General features: G+C 39.4%; 1 protein-coding gene across 1 annotated transcript in view; it reads left to right on the forward strand.

Moving 5' to 3' along the window:
• The window catches only part of Efhc2 (EF-hand domain containing 2), a 180014-nt gene that overhangs the window by 150502 nt on the left and 13710 nt on the right, over positions 1-15802 (forward strand). Inside the window, exons 13-14 of the mRNA XM_028875896.2 lie at positions 42-134; positions 12435-12540. Of these exons, the coding sequence (XP_028731729.1) occupies positions 42-134; positions 12435-12540 (199 nt within the window). The remainder of the gene's footprint in view (positions 1-41; positions 135-12434; positions 12541-15802) is intronic.

The following is a 15802-nucleotide window of genomic DNA, read 5'->3' on the forward strand; positions in this document are numbered from 1 at the left end:
TATATAGCACATAAAAACCCATTTACTTTCTTTGAATACAGAAAAGGTGTATTACCCACCAAAGACATCAAAAGAATGTGCAAGTCCTCCAGGTTACCTTTGAGTGATGACCTTCTGGATAGCTTACTGTCCAGGTAAGTGAGAGGTCACCCTTTGAGGAAGACTGATTTTCATGGTTTTATTTCGGAGATTTTTTTTGATTGTTTATTTAAAGCTTACTATAACTAACTATTTTAAAGTCACTTTCACATATATTATACCAAGCAAAATTATTGCCTTTGGAAAATAATTTTTGGATCCATTTGTCTACTAAATAATTTTTACATAAGAGTCCTTTGTGCTGAGTACATAGTTGAGCATATGAAATAAGTAAAATATATTAATAAATTTTTGACAGATGATTCTGATGGCTGAAAATCTTTATGACAGGCATGCACATTTAAAGAATAGAAACTCAACAGCAGGGGAAATGAGAATCAGAGGGCAAGCTCTCTTTTTCTTCTGGTGGCTTTGTATGGGGTCATTTAATCATGGTTCTAATCACTGTAATAAAAAAATGTACATGACATACCAAAAAGGTCTGCATTAATCCTTCTAGACCTAATATCAGATAATATGCCCAGAAAGTCCTTCCAGCTCCTTCTTGTACCAAACAGTCACTGTGCTGTTTATCAAGCATACACTCATGGCTTTATTAAAACTGTATCATCTTTCTTTAAAATGCATCTTTTGCCCATGGCTGTCACCAGTGATGGGCAAACATTGTAAGGGTGAAGATGACTCCTAGGAAGCACCTATGACACATGGCAAGAGCTTCGGTTTGAACAAAGAAGGGCTGTGTTCCTCAGTTACTGTCACTGAGGCAGTCCATGCATAATTGTTTCATCGGAATTTTCTTTTTCTAGATCAATTTGGGAGACTATCTAATTATCTTTGAAGTATTATGAAAGAAAAATTTAGTCATGATTTTCATTCTTTTAATTAATTTAATTCTTATCATACCTGTTATGAATTATTGTTTTATCTTTTGGGCATTAATGTGTGTATACACATGGGTTCCTGAGGCAAAGTGAAATGTATACCTTTATTGGTTATGATATTACTGTAAAATTTAGGTCAGGCTTTTCAAAGCAGTAGTGCCTGGTAGCTAAAGATGTACAGTAAGAAGACCTTGGGTTATGAGCACTTACTTGTTTGGCTCCTCTGGAGCCAGGCATGAAACAGAGATGATGGTGCCATGAAAGACACCATCCATACTGTCACCATATTTTGGTCATTTATGCTTCCTACGCTGTTAGTCTGAGCTCCTCTTGCCCTCTGACTTACATATCTTGATAATTATGGTATTTTTTCTTTGTGCCAGGTATGATAATTGCCTTAAATGCATTATTTCATGTACGTTGTGAGAGCAACTTAGAGTGGACGGAACTATTACCATGTATATGAGATGTTGAGGTTTAGAGAAAAATGGTATTTTGCTCAAGGTCACAATATTCTAGAAGAAGATCTATAACCTGACCATTGAACCTTCCAGTTTTCACCCCTTGTTTCTAATAGTTTTGTATTATTGTCTGCAAATAACCAGCATATTAGGATGCCTTGACAGTTCTGTATCCTTCCACTGCCTGCCCCTACACATTCTCCTCCATTGCCACTATGACCACTTTTGTACTGACCCACATTCCTTCCTAACAAGTACAGAGTTTCCATATTGATCTTCTACTGATCTCTGGAGTTTCAGATCTGGCTTTACATATGGCAGCTAAATACCTTGTAAGAGCAAAAATGTCCTGTGGTTCTCTTTTTATGTACCTGTGCTATTTCATTGTTGTGTACAGGAAGATAGATTCTTTTGTCCTTTACTCATAACTTTTTCTTGGAATCTTCATCCGAGACAAAAATCCAAAGGAAAGGAAAGATAAAGATAATTCCCATGCTGGAGATCTATAATCTAAGGTGTCAGGAGAGGAACCTAGAGGAAGCTAGTCCAGACAGATGAATGAGTTCAGTGAACTGACCTAGAGAGATTCTCTAAAGAATCATCTCCTTTTATTTTTTTCTTTCCTTTTTTGATTGCTTGCTTGTTTAGGTCAATTTGCTTTTATTTGCTAGTGGCACTGTGGAGGGGAAGTTGGTCCTCCTGGTGTAAAATAGCTGAAATATAGAAGCAAGCCTAAGACTCCAGATTCTCTATAGTTATCATGCTCCTGAGGCCTCTACTTCCTATCCCATAATCCAGAGAAATGAGTCATCTGACATTTTGCATAAACATCCCCTACCTTCCAGCACTTTTGGTTTTCTCTGGCTACTTTTTCAGTAGGAAATTGCTTCCAATTGTCTTCCCTCTCTGAAAGCTACCTCTTCAATACTCCCTTCAAGCATCAGCACATACATCAAGTTATCTTATACATGCTTAGCTGATGATTGCAGTGATTTTCTCCTAAGAATTCTTAAAATTCTGTGTTTTTCCTTTTGTCCCTTACATAGTAATAAAGAGTTGTGACTTGACCCTTGGTCCATTCGCATGCTGACACTACTCCTGATGTATTTGATTTACCACCTGTGAACAAACAACAAGCTGCCGAATCTTTGGGCACCCAACATTGTCTCTTATGTTCTTTGAACCCATTTAAAGCTGTGCAATCTTATCCAAGAGTTGACTTGTCTGAATATCAAATCCCTTTCCTCTAAAAATAGATAACCAATTTACTTCCTAGTATTTATGTCCTCTGAGTTCTGAGGAGTCACTGAGGTAACATACAGAAAGCATGTGGCACAGTACCTGGAACTATCTCTCAGCTGGGAACAGAGCAAAGCTGAGCCAGAGGTCACAGTTCATATGGTGAACCTCCAAACTGAACCAGAAGGAGCCTGTGTCTTTTATGGAGGGAGTCATGTTTTGTGACAGTTGGATCTGGATGCCTTTCATACATTAAGCTGTCTTCTAGTCAGGAAGCTGCAGATCTTTATTAGATTATCTCTTGATAAGCTTGAGGATGAGTTCTTCTGGAAAGTTCAGTGATGTGGGAGCCTGGCCTTGGAGGACTCAGAGTTCTTACCCAATGCTAAGGCCACTAACCCATCATCCTCCCATTTTCTCATCAGACTATTTTGTCTTTGCCTTTATGATTTGACATTAAATTTAAAAAGACTGTTCTGCAACTTGTTTTGGAATCTGTCTCAATCTCTGTATGACTGCCTCCAAGCCTGGCTTAGCTTTGAGGAGGTCATGCCTCTCTGCTGCTGAGCAGCCCATGTTCAGTCTTACTTTGCCTGTAATTGTGCAGTGACCCTTCTCCATACTCAAGGGAAACTTCAGACTAATCAGATTAGAAAATGGCTCATTCCCATTCCCCTCTCCATCCAATGTGCCCTGCCATGATTTGGGTCACATGCTTGGTGTTTTGCGTCATCTCCGCAGATTTCTTTCAAAGACTGCCCTAATTCCTAATGGGCCCATCAGCCTGCAGCTTACATTTAGATTCTGCATTCTTATTGTTCCCCACAGACTGCATAAGGCTTTACAGAGCCTTGACAAGAGTCTCTGTCTGCACAGCCCTCCTCATGGCACACTAAACCAGAGCCTCCTTTGACGTCTGCAGTCTCCCATGGGAGGAAGGCATGGAGCTTGTTGTTTTCATTCGATGCACACTGTGCCCAGGGTGGGGGAGGGAGATTTACCTGCATTATGATGAGGCTGGGTAGCTGCTGAGCTCTGTGAATTCAGATCACAAACTGAAAAGCACTATGGCTACAGGATAGGGTGCTTCTTTCTACCTAGTGACAGCTATCCAGGCATTTTTCCTACCACTGTGTTTGATGGTAAGATTTCTCTTCTGTTTCATTCCCTTTGTCCTTAGAACTCAGCTAGGCCTTTTCCTTTTAAGTACAACCAAAGCTGCAATGTGGACTTCACAGTCTTCTCATAGGCATTCGCTTCAGGCCCCAGCAGCTTTTGTTGTAAGAGCTGGTATAAACTCATCTTAGTTACTACCCAAGTTCATTTCACTAATGCACACAGTATTAGATTTCAGCTGTATGTAGTGGTGGTTAGTACCCATTAATAACCATAGTGACACTGGATTGACGTAGTGTTAAGAACCGACAATACTTTGTGAAGAGCATGTTAAAAGGTATATTTTAATTGATGAAGGCATTATTCATTATTTCATAAGTCCAAGCTTTGAGATACAAGGAGAGTCACTGAAAAAGGGTGCTCAATGCCAAGGTAAATTTCAAACAGAGTTGCAGCTCAATATGATAGCCTACACCTTTGCTTCCATCCAAGCTCCTAGAGATAGGACTCTGGCCCCTCATCTTTAAAGCCTTGGTCTTGCTGCTACATTGTATGTGTCTGGAAACCACCATACCTGTCTCTAAAATCCAACTCAGCTGCTCCCTGGCTATGTGGTCTTTGCTTATTTAACCCCTGTGAGTCTATGTTTAGATGTGGATATCCTTTAGTACCTCTGAGCAAGGTATTTTGCTTCTTAAATCTCAAAAGATGGATGGAAATCTGAGGTCATTCCATCTTATGTCCTTTGTAAAACTAGAGAGTAGAAAGGTACCTTCTCTAATTCTAACCTTCTGAAACTAGATGGGGAATTCAAATGCAATCTTCTCCCAGCAGCTCTGCCTCAAGCTAGTCTTTTATGGCTGGCTTTGGGTCCCATGGAATGCCTTAGAACTGGCCTCCCAAGAGAGCTGGTGCCTCATCCAGAAAGATCAGTTAAAATGGAAAAAGTTAACAGGGCTTTAAAATCATCTCATTATGCTTTGCCCGCCCTGCCCCCTCTTAGAGGCAGGACTTAGTCTCATGCAATTTTACCCAGCAATACCTGGCAGTGAGACTGAAAGGCAAGCATTGAGCCATGTGGCTATTGTTTTGTTATGTTTGGTGTGCTTGTGAGGGTTTCATAGTGGAGCGCTTGTTTTCTCTGTTTCTCCTACAACTCCCTTCCCTCTGTCCCAGTCACTCCTTACCTTCATCCTCATGGCGTTACACATGCACAGCCACCCAGGGGCTTCCTGCAGGTTCAAATAGAGTGATTTGAGGTTGAAAAAAATGTAAAAGACTCCCATACCTTGTAGAGTCGATCACCAGAGAACTGACTATCTCTGTACTGTCCTTATTTGGCAGCCGTTCCCCCCTCACCAGGCACCTCTATGCTGGAATCAAGTTTTCAATGTCGAGACCTGGCTACTTAGAAATAACCAGTTGCTTACTGTCAGCCTGAGTGATTCTGGCTTGTCAACTGCACCCCCCACAGGGGTCCGGAGCTTCTGTTTCCTTGTGCGTCTGGCCTCACAGACTTCCGCCAGGTGTTTCAGAGTATATTTCTTAGATTCTGTGATAATGAACACAAACCAAGTACAACTAAGAGTCAATATGGGGCTTCAGTGCCTTTCCTTCCCTTCTGGACCATTTCCTAAGCACTGAGGTAGCTAGTACAGCAGAGGAGGGGCAGGTTCCTCTTCAACAAAATACAGCCTCCACTAAGCCTTACACCTCTGTGGAGGGTGGAAATAAAGCAGCCCAGAGTTATTCCCTGTGGCGAGGGGGTGGCTGGCTTCTGCACTTTTTGAGCTGTTCATCATTCTTGGGAAGGGGACCATGAACATCAGTCATCTGTCATATTAGACTCGCTTCTGAGAACTCCCACCTTGCAATGCCTCAAGAGGCATGTTTGGGGCCCATTAGGATTTAGAGAGGAACCAGAGAGGTTGCCTTCCCTCCCCCTTCCTTTACAAACATGTCTCTTAGTTTGTGTAGGGAAGGAAATGGTGGATTGCTGGGGCATCAAAGGGAAAGAAGAATTTATGGAGGCTTTAGGAAAACACTTTAGCACTGTGAGCTGGCACTTGAAAGTAAGGAGGCTGACTTTTTAACAAGCATAGAAACACTTAAAAGCCAGAATTAGCCTTGCCCTTTAGGGCAGTCACCCTGGAAGGCTGTGCACTGATTTCAACAATGTTGCCATAGAAAGTTCTTCTTTGGAATTGGCTTCAAAGCCCTTTCAAATGAGTTTCTTCCTGAGTGGCAAATCTCCATCCTTTGACTGTAGATCAGAGTTTTAGCAAAAGCCAAATGTCCTTTGGTGAGGGGTGAAGTAGAAAACTCAGGTGGAGAATCTGGACCATGTTTTGGATAGAAAACCTGGTGTGACTGTAAAATGAGATCTATTTTCTATAAGGTTCAGAGGCTTTTCCCAGCTACTTTGAAAGGATGTTTGAGTCTTGGAAAGTGGTTCCATTAGTTATCAAGAAAAGAAGCTTCCATGATGAGTGTACAGAACCAATAACTTTCAGGGGTAACTCTTTGGTTCTGATTGACCTGCTTGGCATTCACTCCCCTGATACTCAAATCTTTCCCCATTTCTGAACTGTTTGTTTCCTGTCTCCCTCTCCAACCTGCCCTGGTTTTAATGATGAAAGGGGCCTCATCTCTGGATTTTCTCTTCCATTCTTGTATAACAAACATGATAAATCTTGAATGGAAGTATATACTATATTAACAAACGACGGCATGAAAAACAATCTCACCACATCAGTGGTCTAAGGAAGAAGCTATGTGTGTGCAGAAGTTAGGAGTAGGGACTAACACTGAGAGACTAATGCCAAGTGAACAGGATCCCAACTGGGAGTGTTCCTTTCTTTCCAAGTTTACTCCTGAGATAAGCATGCTTTAGGGGCTTTTTGTCTGTTCTTAACGCTCTTTAAATTTTTATTTGTATAAAATTGTTACATGCTCACAAAGTAACACAACCGTTAATGGGACTTTTTTTTAAAAAAAACAAAAAACAAAAAACAACCGTACTCACTGGCTGCATTGGCAGCCATGTTCAACCTTTCTAACTGCTTCTGCAATTGATAGAGCAGCATGCATACACCATTATATTTTGATTTATCAAATTTGTCAATAGTACCTACTAGCCTACTATTTTGATGATGACTGAGAAGTTAGTGTAATTGTGATTCCTTTGCTATTTTTATTTCTATAAGTTCTGAGGATCTTCTCTTTATCCCTGGTGTTCTGGAAGTTTATGGTAGGGCTTAGTATGTATATGTTTAATATGTTTACTACCTTTTGGGGTCTTCTAGCTTTGGGATATTTCCCTTTGTTGTTACTGATCAATTATCTACTAATACTTTCCTCCGTTACTGCTATGAAGAATTTAAGTCGGTCAAGTTTGGACATTTTGTCTCAGTTTTCTCATTTTAATTGTTATTTTTTATTATTATAAGGGAGTTCTTTCATTTTATATTTCAACCTTTCTATGGAGTCATCTTTTTTTTTTTTTTTTTTTTTGGTTTTTCGAGACAGGGTTTCTCTGTGTAGCTTTGCGCCTTTCCTGGGACTCACTTGGTAGTCCAGGCTGGCCTCGAACTCACAGAGATCCGCCTGGCTCTGCCTCCCGAGTGCTGGGATTAAAGGCGTGCGCCACCATCGCCCGGCTTGGAGTCATCTTATTACTATCATATTTTTAATTCCAAGAACATGTTTTCAGATCACATGTTCCTTTCTTATCTTCTGTTTTCTTTTCAGGAAGGCAATATATTTGCCCGTTTCACATCTTGCTATCTACTTCCTGAATAGTTTCTGTTTCTCTGCTTCTGCTGCTTTTGTTTTCCCTTGTCATCTTTTTACTTCTGCCCTTAATGGTGGGTGTTTGGTGGGGACAGGGAATGTCTTGTTGACAATGAGCTTCACTGCACAAATTAATTCCTGCAGCTTCAGCTCCAATAGGGAAAAACTAGAAATTAGAATCTGGAGGTTTCAACAGAACCATTCCTTGTATTGAGAGAACATTCTTTTTTTTTTTCTTTCTGTTGCAGTAAGAGAGAGGATGCATTGGGAGAGGGGAGGAGCATTTCAATATGGTCATTGATGTTCTAGAAATGGGGGAAGAGCAGGAAAGGAGTTGATCATCCTTAAATTGAGGATGTAATGTTCTCCTCTGCCTCCATAATGCTCTACCTCCCTAGGACTGGTACTTCCTTAGCTTTAATTTCTCTGGAGCTAACCCTTTCACCACTAGTGAGTGTATAAAGAAAGTTACTTAGTGGTTAAACCACTTGTGCCTTCAACTAATCCTTGGTTCAGTACCACACTTTATTTCTGCTTGATTGATACATAGAGTGTTTATTCCCAGAGCCTCTTGGGACTTCTGTGGGTCAGTAAATAGCTGAGCTCCCTTCCATGGTCACAAAGTGCTCAGCTTCCATTCCTCTGCTCTTCCAAGTCTGATATTAATCCAGGATCTGCTTTTCATCTTGCAGCACATTTTGAAATCCCTTTTCCATTGTCTTCTCCCCTGGTCCCCAGCTGTCTCTGTCATTGTTGCCTATATTCCTTTTGTATTCCTGTTTTTATTTCCTTATAGGTAAAAGGGGAGAATTAGTATATAAGAGAGAGAAAAAAATGTGTTGATCCAGCCTTATTCACTGAATACTTCCCAAGAACAAAATATTCTTCCCAGTAGCTTCAGCCAGCCTTATCTCTTTAAATTGAAAGTTTGTTTTTCCCCCTTCAACCCTTTGGGGTATTCTCACATACACAAAGGTCTTCTGAGAAAGAACTAGAAAGGAAACCTTGGAGTATTTTACCACATTAACTAACTCTGTCTTTACGCCTGGCTCTGGGACTTGGGAAAGATGAAGCTTTTCATTTCTTTACAATTTTTTTCATATGTATCTGAGATGTGTACACTTTTATTTATTATCATTTTTGATCCTTATTATCACTTGATTCAAAAATACCCTTCACAAATATCCTTCTAAATAGGTAAATAATTAGATGTGTTGAGTCTTACATAAGAGGTGGGCTGGAAAGGAGGGGTGCAGTTAGGAGATGAACAGGAAACATGAACAAATATCAAAATTAGTTATGCAAAAATCTAATAGATCTTCGCATAGTAACTTCTCAAAAATTTTCTAAGTGCAAATGCAAATCCAAGGTAAATGCAAATTCAGGAAAAGGGCTTCAGCTAAGATACATTTCAGAAAGACTTTCCTATGGAAGCAGTTATTTGAACTGAATTTACACAGACAAAAAAAAGCAGAAGTTACAAATGCCTTGCATTTCTGGGGGGCAATCTTAGCATGATCAGCGAAGCAGAAGGCCAGCAGACCTAAAATACCAGACAGGGAGCGAGTTTTCAGGTGACATTTGTGATCAGAAATGCCAGCAATGGCCAAATTAAGTTGGTTCTTGTATACCTGGCTAAAGATCTTAGGTTGTATTCTGAATCCAATGGGAAGCCACTGGAGGATTTCAAGCAAGGAAGTAACAGAATGGCTCTATATTTCAGAGTGAGTTCTCTGAGGGAGGGTGCAATGGAAGAGTAGATAGGAGGAATAAGCGCAAGATGAGAAACAGTTGCTATAATTTTAGTGAGTGGTGAAAGTGGTTTAGATTGAAGAGGAGTGAAAGAGATCGTCAGAGATTAGGTAGATTTGTAATATGCTGAGGTAGATTTAACTCACAGGACTGCTCAGTAGATTATGTATGTGAGGAGTGAAGTTGGATGTGACCCTAGATCTATTTGGTAAGGATATTGACTGGTTCCAAAATTAGTGAACTACTATGATTCTAAACTCTAGGGTTGAATAAGTGTCCTCTGGAATTCATGTTGTGGGCATTTCCTGACAATCACACTCTCATCTGTAAGAACAAATAGAAACAATTATTTCATTGATGATTTCATCCGGTTTCCCAGTCTTGTACCTTTGAAATATCATCTATATAGCAAATGACTCCCATATCAAAGAGACCTCCTCTTTGATCTTCAGACTCATTGTCTCTGTTTCTCACTTCTCATTGAAAAGTATTGTATCTAATCTGAGCCATAGCTCAGCAGTTGAGAGTACTTGCTGCTCTTCCAGAGGACCTGAGTTTGTTTATCAACATTCATGTTGGGGAGCTCACATCTGCTTATAGCTCTAGTTCCAGAGAATCTGATACCCTCTTTTGGCATCCATGGATACACATACATGTGTTACACTGTCACACAGGCACACACATACACACATGCACATAAATAAAAGAAGTTTAAAAAAATCTTCTCTAAATAGAGCAGCATATCTAAAACTAAACTCTGGGTCTTGCCTCCCTCTTGTAGCCCTGTCTAGCCAGTTGCTCAATCAGAAGGCTTCAAATAATCTTCAAACCTACCTCCCCATCACTATAGTGTATGTGTGTGTTTGTGTCTATACTCTCAAATATTATGTGTGTGTATGTGCATGTGTGTAGTCTTTCAGGAAGTCTACTTTTGAAATGCATTCAGGATTGACAGTTCCTCACTGTTACCACCTTTGTCTAAACTACCATCATACCTATCTGGACTACTTGAAAGAGATCACTAACTACTCCTGCCACTTCTATGGTGCTCCCAGTGTTTTACTCATATCTGTTAGACAATTAGAATAAGCTTTGAATATATGTTATGGCCTATTTTTCGTCTTGTTAGGCTACTACAAAAATACACCATAGACTAAAACTACTTCTTACAATTCTGGCAGGTGAGAAATTAAAAGAAAAGAAAAGAAAAGAAAAATGCTAACACATTGAATGTCTGGTTGAGAACCCTCACCTGCTTTTTGAATGGCTTCTTCATGCTGTGCCCACACATGGCAGGAGCAAGGAAGTTCTCTGTGGTTTCTTCCCTTCTATCCTATTTTCATATCTATTTCTGGTAGTTCAAGACAGGGTGTTACTATGTAGCCCAAGATTGCCTCAAACTCCAAACTCTATCACCATTATTTCCCTTTTGAGTGCTGAAATTACAGACGTGCTACCATGATGTGCTCTTGTAGACTGATTTCAGGAAGGCTTTGCCCTATGATCTATACACATCTTACTTCCTAATATCATTACCTTGATGCTTAAGTTTCAGAGTACAAATTTGGGAAGGACCTGATCATTCAGAATATTGCAGGTCCTATAAGTAACTTTTTTGTAGAATATACTCCAGTAGCTCTTATATTTCCTCAGAATAAAAGTCAAAGATTCTGTATGTTCTCCTTCTCTGACCTCCAGTCCCACTCAGAATATTAAGAAATGTATTCTTTAAGACTCTCTGCTAATAATGGAACACTTCTCACCAAACATCTTTAGTTGAGTTTTCGTTGTTCCCCAGAAACAGACACAAACAAAAGACATAATGGTCCCACATTTTGACTATAAATATGCTCATAAACAGAGACTGTCCTTTAAAAGAGTTGAACTGATAAGTGAGCCAAAATTCAAAGGATAAACAGTGGTAGGGGGCAACATATTGGAGTTGTATCCCAGAATTCTTGGCCAAAGAAAATGTACACAAAAGAATTACAGAATTCCATTTCCTGTGTTCTGATAACTTTGTTTATTCCACTCTGTTTAGATGGATGAAATCTATATTACTCCAGCTTATGATCTTTTGGGTTCTGTGAATTTTTATGAATTTGTAAATACTAGCTATTATTTTCTTAACACTTTGGAAAGAAAAGAGAAACATCTTTTGACTAATTGTACACATGTATTTTAAGGCTGGAATCCTGGAGCAGGGTGCTTGGAATAATATTTTTTGATACCTTTGTAATTTCCCTAAATATTGGTATAAGGAGATGAATTTGCCTGAAAATTTGTTAGGATATGGCCAAATTCAGGAAAAATGGCTTGAGGTATTACATCAAGAAGTAGTTACTATTTGAGTCATTACAACAATTATGTTGAAATTATCCTCTCAGTGATCAAAATTCTGTTATGTAAAGTTGAGGATGAATTCTGTCACTTCTAATATGGACCTAAATGATGTCTTTTAATGGCTACATGATAGTAATAAAGATGCTTTTTACTTTTCTTTAAAATATACTAGTAGACAAAATTAATCCAGGCTTGTCTTAAACATTTAAATGGTATATAATTTAAGAACAACAAGAGCATTTTATTTTGTTGACATATATCAACCACTAAAATAAAAAGGCCTTCAAATATTCTGAACAAAAGGCAGTGGTGGTCTTAGCTACCAAATTTTGTTTGGTAAGCACATAGGATGTTTTTGTTTTTGTTTTTTGTTTTTTCGAGACAGGGTTTCTCTGTGTAGCTTTGCGCCTTTCCTGGAACTCACTTGGTAGTCCAGGTTGGCCTCGAACTCACAATGATCCACCTGGCTCTGCCTCCCGAGTGCTGGGATTAAAGGCGTGCGCCACCACCGCCCGGCAGCACATAGGATGTTTATTGAACTTCTGCCAACCACTACCACTGAAAAATCAGATAGGTGAGATTTTTGCTTTCAAAGAACTATTCTGAGAGGGTCAGAAGTAGATAATCAACTAATAGGTAATGATGATAACATTAGCTACTGAAGCGTACATGATAATATGTTTTAAGGTACAATATAAGCTGGAATTGTGGTTCTAAATTCTGCAGATTGAGTCAAATTATATGCTTTCAGGTTTGAAGACAAAGAACAACAAATAAATTACGAGTTATTTTTTTCTATCCTGAACTGGAGAATGAATCCAACACCTGAAATGCAATCCCCACCATACCTTAAAGAGGTAAATTTTATGCTTATTTTAGAAATCAGCTAGGGATACCTCCTTTATATTTTTAACATGTTATATCTTTAAATTATTTTCCAGTGGAATGTAGCAATATCATTGTTTTTGGAAAAAGTATTTTTTGGGGTATTTCTGTTGAAGGCTAATTCACTTTCCATGTTGAGCAAACATCTGCTCTAGAAGAACAGGACTTTTCTTTTGCAGTTGAATAGTTTTTAGCCTCAATTGCATCCAATTATATAGAAAATAGGATAATAGGTTACAATTATAAATAGATATAAACACTCTTATCATGGGATTCTGGTAATATCATCCTAATCCATAGTGGCAAATCTTAGATGGTATCTATGTCAGGAACCCTCAGTATATCTGTGGCTTTGTGTGCAGGTTTACCATGTGTGAAACAATAGTGTATGGAGATTCATTTTCTGGTGGAACCAATTTGAAAAGAAAAATTCAATAGAAAAATGCTTGGTTAGGAGAAACAAAGTTCCTGTGCTCAGATGGGGGCCTCAGCATTGTGGAATTATCTGCATTCTCTAAGATCACCTCAATTGTTTTTAAGGAGTGTGTGGGTGCATGGTAGCTTGTAACATGCTCCAGAAATTTATTTTCTTGGGAAAGCCCCTTGATAAAGCAAATGTCATATGGTTGATAATCCCAGGAAAGAAGGATTTATTCTGTCTCTGCTGACCAGCGCATTCTGGCCTGAGCTTGCCTAGTGCCTCTGGCAGTAGGCCTCTCAAGCATACAGCTTCTCTGGAGTGTCAGGGAAAACCTTAGAACTTCCAGTTGATTGAGGGACAGTATTGGCCATTGTGGTCAACAGAGGCGGTATTGAAATCTGGCTCTTCTGCTTACTTATCTGAATGACATCATGTGAATTAAGTTTCAAACCTCATTCACTCATAGACATAACCTTCAGATAAATGAAGGTTAAGGATCCATTCTCAGCATGTTCTCGGCTTTGTGCTGGCATTCAAGGATAACTGCTTCCTTTGAAGGAGCCTATTCCTGATGTGGAATCAGTACACTCATGATTTGGGGTTTGACTTGATGCATATGGCTTGCATAGGATACTGTGAAATGAAAATAGCTACTTCTAAATCAGGAAGAGGAATAACGCATAGTCTTGAGAAGGTCTCATTTGATATTTCAGAGATGAATAGTGAGAGTTAGTAAAGTAGGAAAGTAATATGACATGGCAGTATGGCAAAGACATTACTAAGAGTGCTCTGGGACCTGGGGCAGCTTGACACTGGAGGAGTTGCTGTGGTTGGAGTAAAGGCCCGTGGGGAAGAGTGGAGAAGGATAAGGTTGGAGGTGCCTGCAAGGGTGGGTGATGTTTGAATATTATTCTGGAACAACTGGAGGCCACTAATAAGTATTTTTATTTCTGTTTTTAAAAATATTTTAATTGTACTCATTTATGCAATATGGTATGGTAATTTGATATATGTGTACAGTAATTGAATAATGACAATTAGTATTTCCAATACAAGCATTAAATTAAGAAGAAAAAAATCAGGCTGCCATGTAACCCAAGCTCAATATGTATCTGAGAATGGCCTTGAACTCCTGATCTTCCTGCTTCCACCTCCCAAGTGCTGGGATTATAGTCATGCACCACCACACACACTGGGCTCACTAAATTTTTCTTAACTATTTGTTACTTTTTTCAGTAACCTGGGATCAAACCCAGGGCTGGAGATTGAGTTCAAGTCAATCATACTAGGCAAACACTAAGCTATAACTCTAGCCTCATTTAAAACACATTTTAAGATGTACTATTAAAAAATTATAAGTAAGAAAACAGCATGATCAGGTGTGCCCCTTTCATGGAGCTAGGGGTGGAGACAGGCAAACCAACTGTGAAGTTCTTTGATGTCCCATTGGCAGGTAGGTCCACTAGGAAGCTCTTGTTGTCCCATTACTATATACCAACTACTAGTCTGAGATCTCAAAAGCTCTTAGCTTGTCTACTCCTTCTAGAAACTTGAGGAGGTAGATACTTTCATTCCTATTTCAGAGATGAGGATGTTTGGAAACAGCAAGTATATGGTAAAGCCATAATTTTAATTTAGATCTGTTCTACTGCAAAGAATAAATGTGAAAAACATTGGCTGAGGGTATAGCACAGTGGCAGAATATGTGTTGAGAAATCACAAGGTGCTGAGTTTGTTCCTTAGTGTCTTTTACATGTGGCCACATCCCATAAAAAGAAAATTTGTCTTTTTAATATAAGTATTGTTGGAGATACTGTAATAAGTCAACCAGTCTAAGGAAATCAGTACTGTCATTTGCCCTGGTAACCTGGAATAATGAGGGGTGTGGTCAGTATTCTACCTTTCCATAAAATATTTTCCTATTCTGTGTTGGCTATCATGCATTTGTCTCACTAAGACAGCTTCCATTATACTGAGCCTACTTAGTCGTCCCTGGGCCTGACCTTAGGCTGTATCCATTGGTCCCCTTGCCCTTAAGCACCTTCAGTTGCATAGCCAGAGAGATGCACTGGCAAGGAAGGGAAGGGTGAGAGGTGGGGAAATCATCTCCCTCCCTGCCAGTCACATCCTCTAGATGCATAGCACCTTCTCAGAGGTTACTATAACTGCCCACTCCTGGTTGCAGTAACTGTTCTCGCGTGCTTCTTCAACTCAGTGGTTTGCACTGGTCCTTTGCTATTAACACTCTATGGAAACTGGAAGATTTCCTGTTTCTTTGTTTTTTTTCAGGGGGAGGGGGAATGGGAGTTCCTAAATCTACCCCACAATTGTAAATAGTCAATCCCCCATACCCACATATTCTACATCTGTAGCCTCAACCAATTACACCTGAAAAAAAATAATAAAGAAAAAAATTGTGTCTACATTGAACATTAGCAAATAATTTTCCCTTGTCAGTTTTTTCTAAGTATAATGCAATTGTTTTTCATTGAATTTACATTTGATTAGGGATAAGGTATCTAAGTGTATGGGAGGGAACCGGACAGATGGCTTAGTGGTTAAGCTCACTTGCAGCTCTTGCAGTGGACCTAGGTTTGGTTCTCAGCATCCAGCTGGTAGTTCACAACCATCTGTAACTCCAGTTCTCTGCTGACATCCCTGGGTACCAGGCCCACATGTGGTACACATACATGCATACACACAGGCAAAACACCCATACACATAAAAATAAATCATTTTTTAAAAATCTTGAATGTGTGTGTAAGTGTGTGTGTGTGTGTGTGTGTGTGTGTGTGTGTGTGTGTGTGTGTGTG

Source organism: Peromyscus leucopus, chromosome X, assembly GCF_004664715.2.
Source record: "Peromyscus leucopus breed LL Stock chromosome X, UCI_PerLeu_2.1, whole genome shotgun sequence".
Classification (NCBI taxonomy): domain Eukaryota; kingdom Metazoa; phylum Chordata; class Mammalia; order Rodentia; family Cricetidae; genus Peromyscus; species Peromyscus leucopus.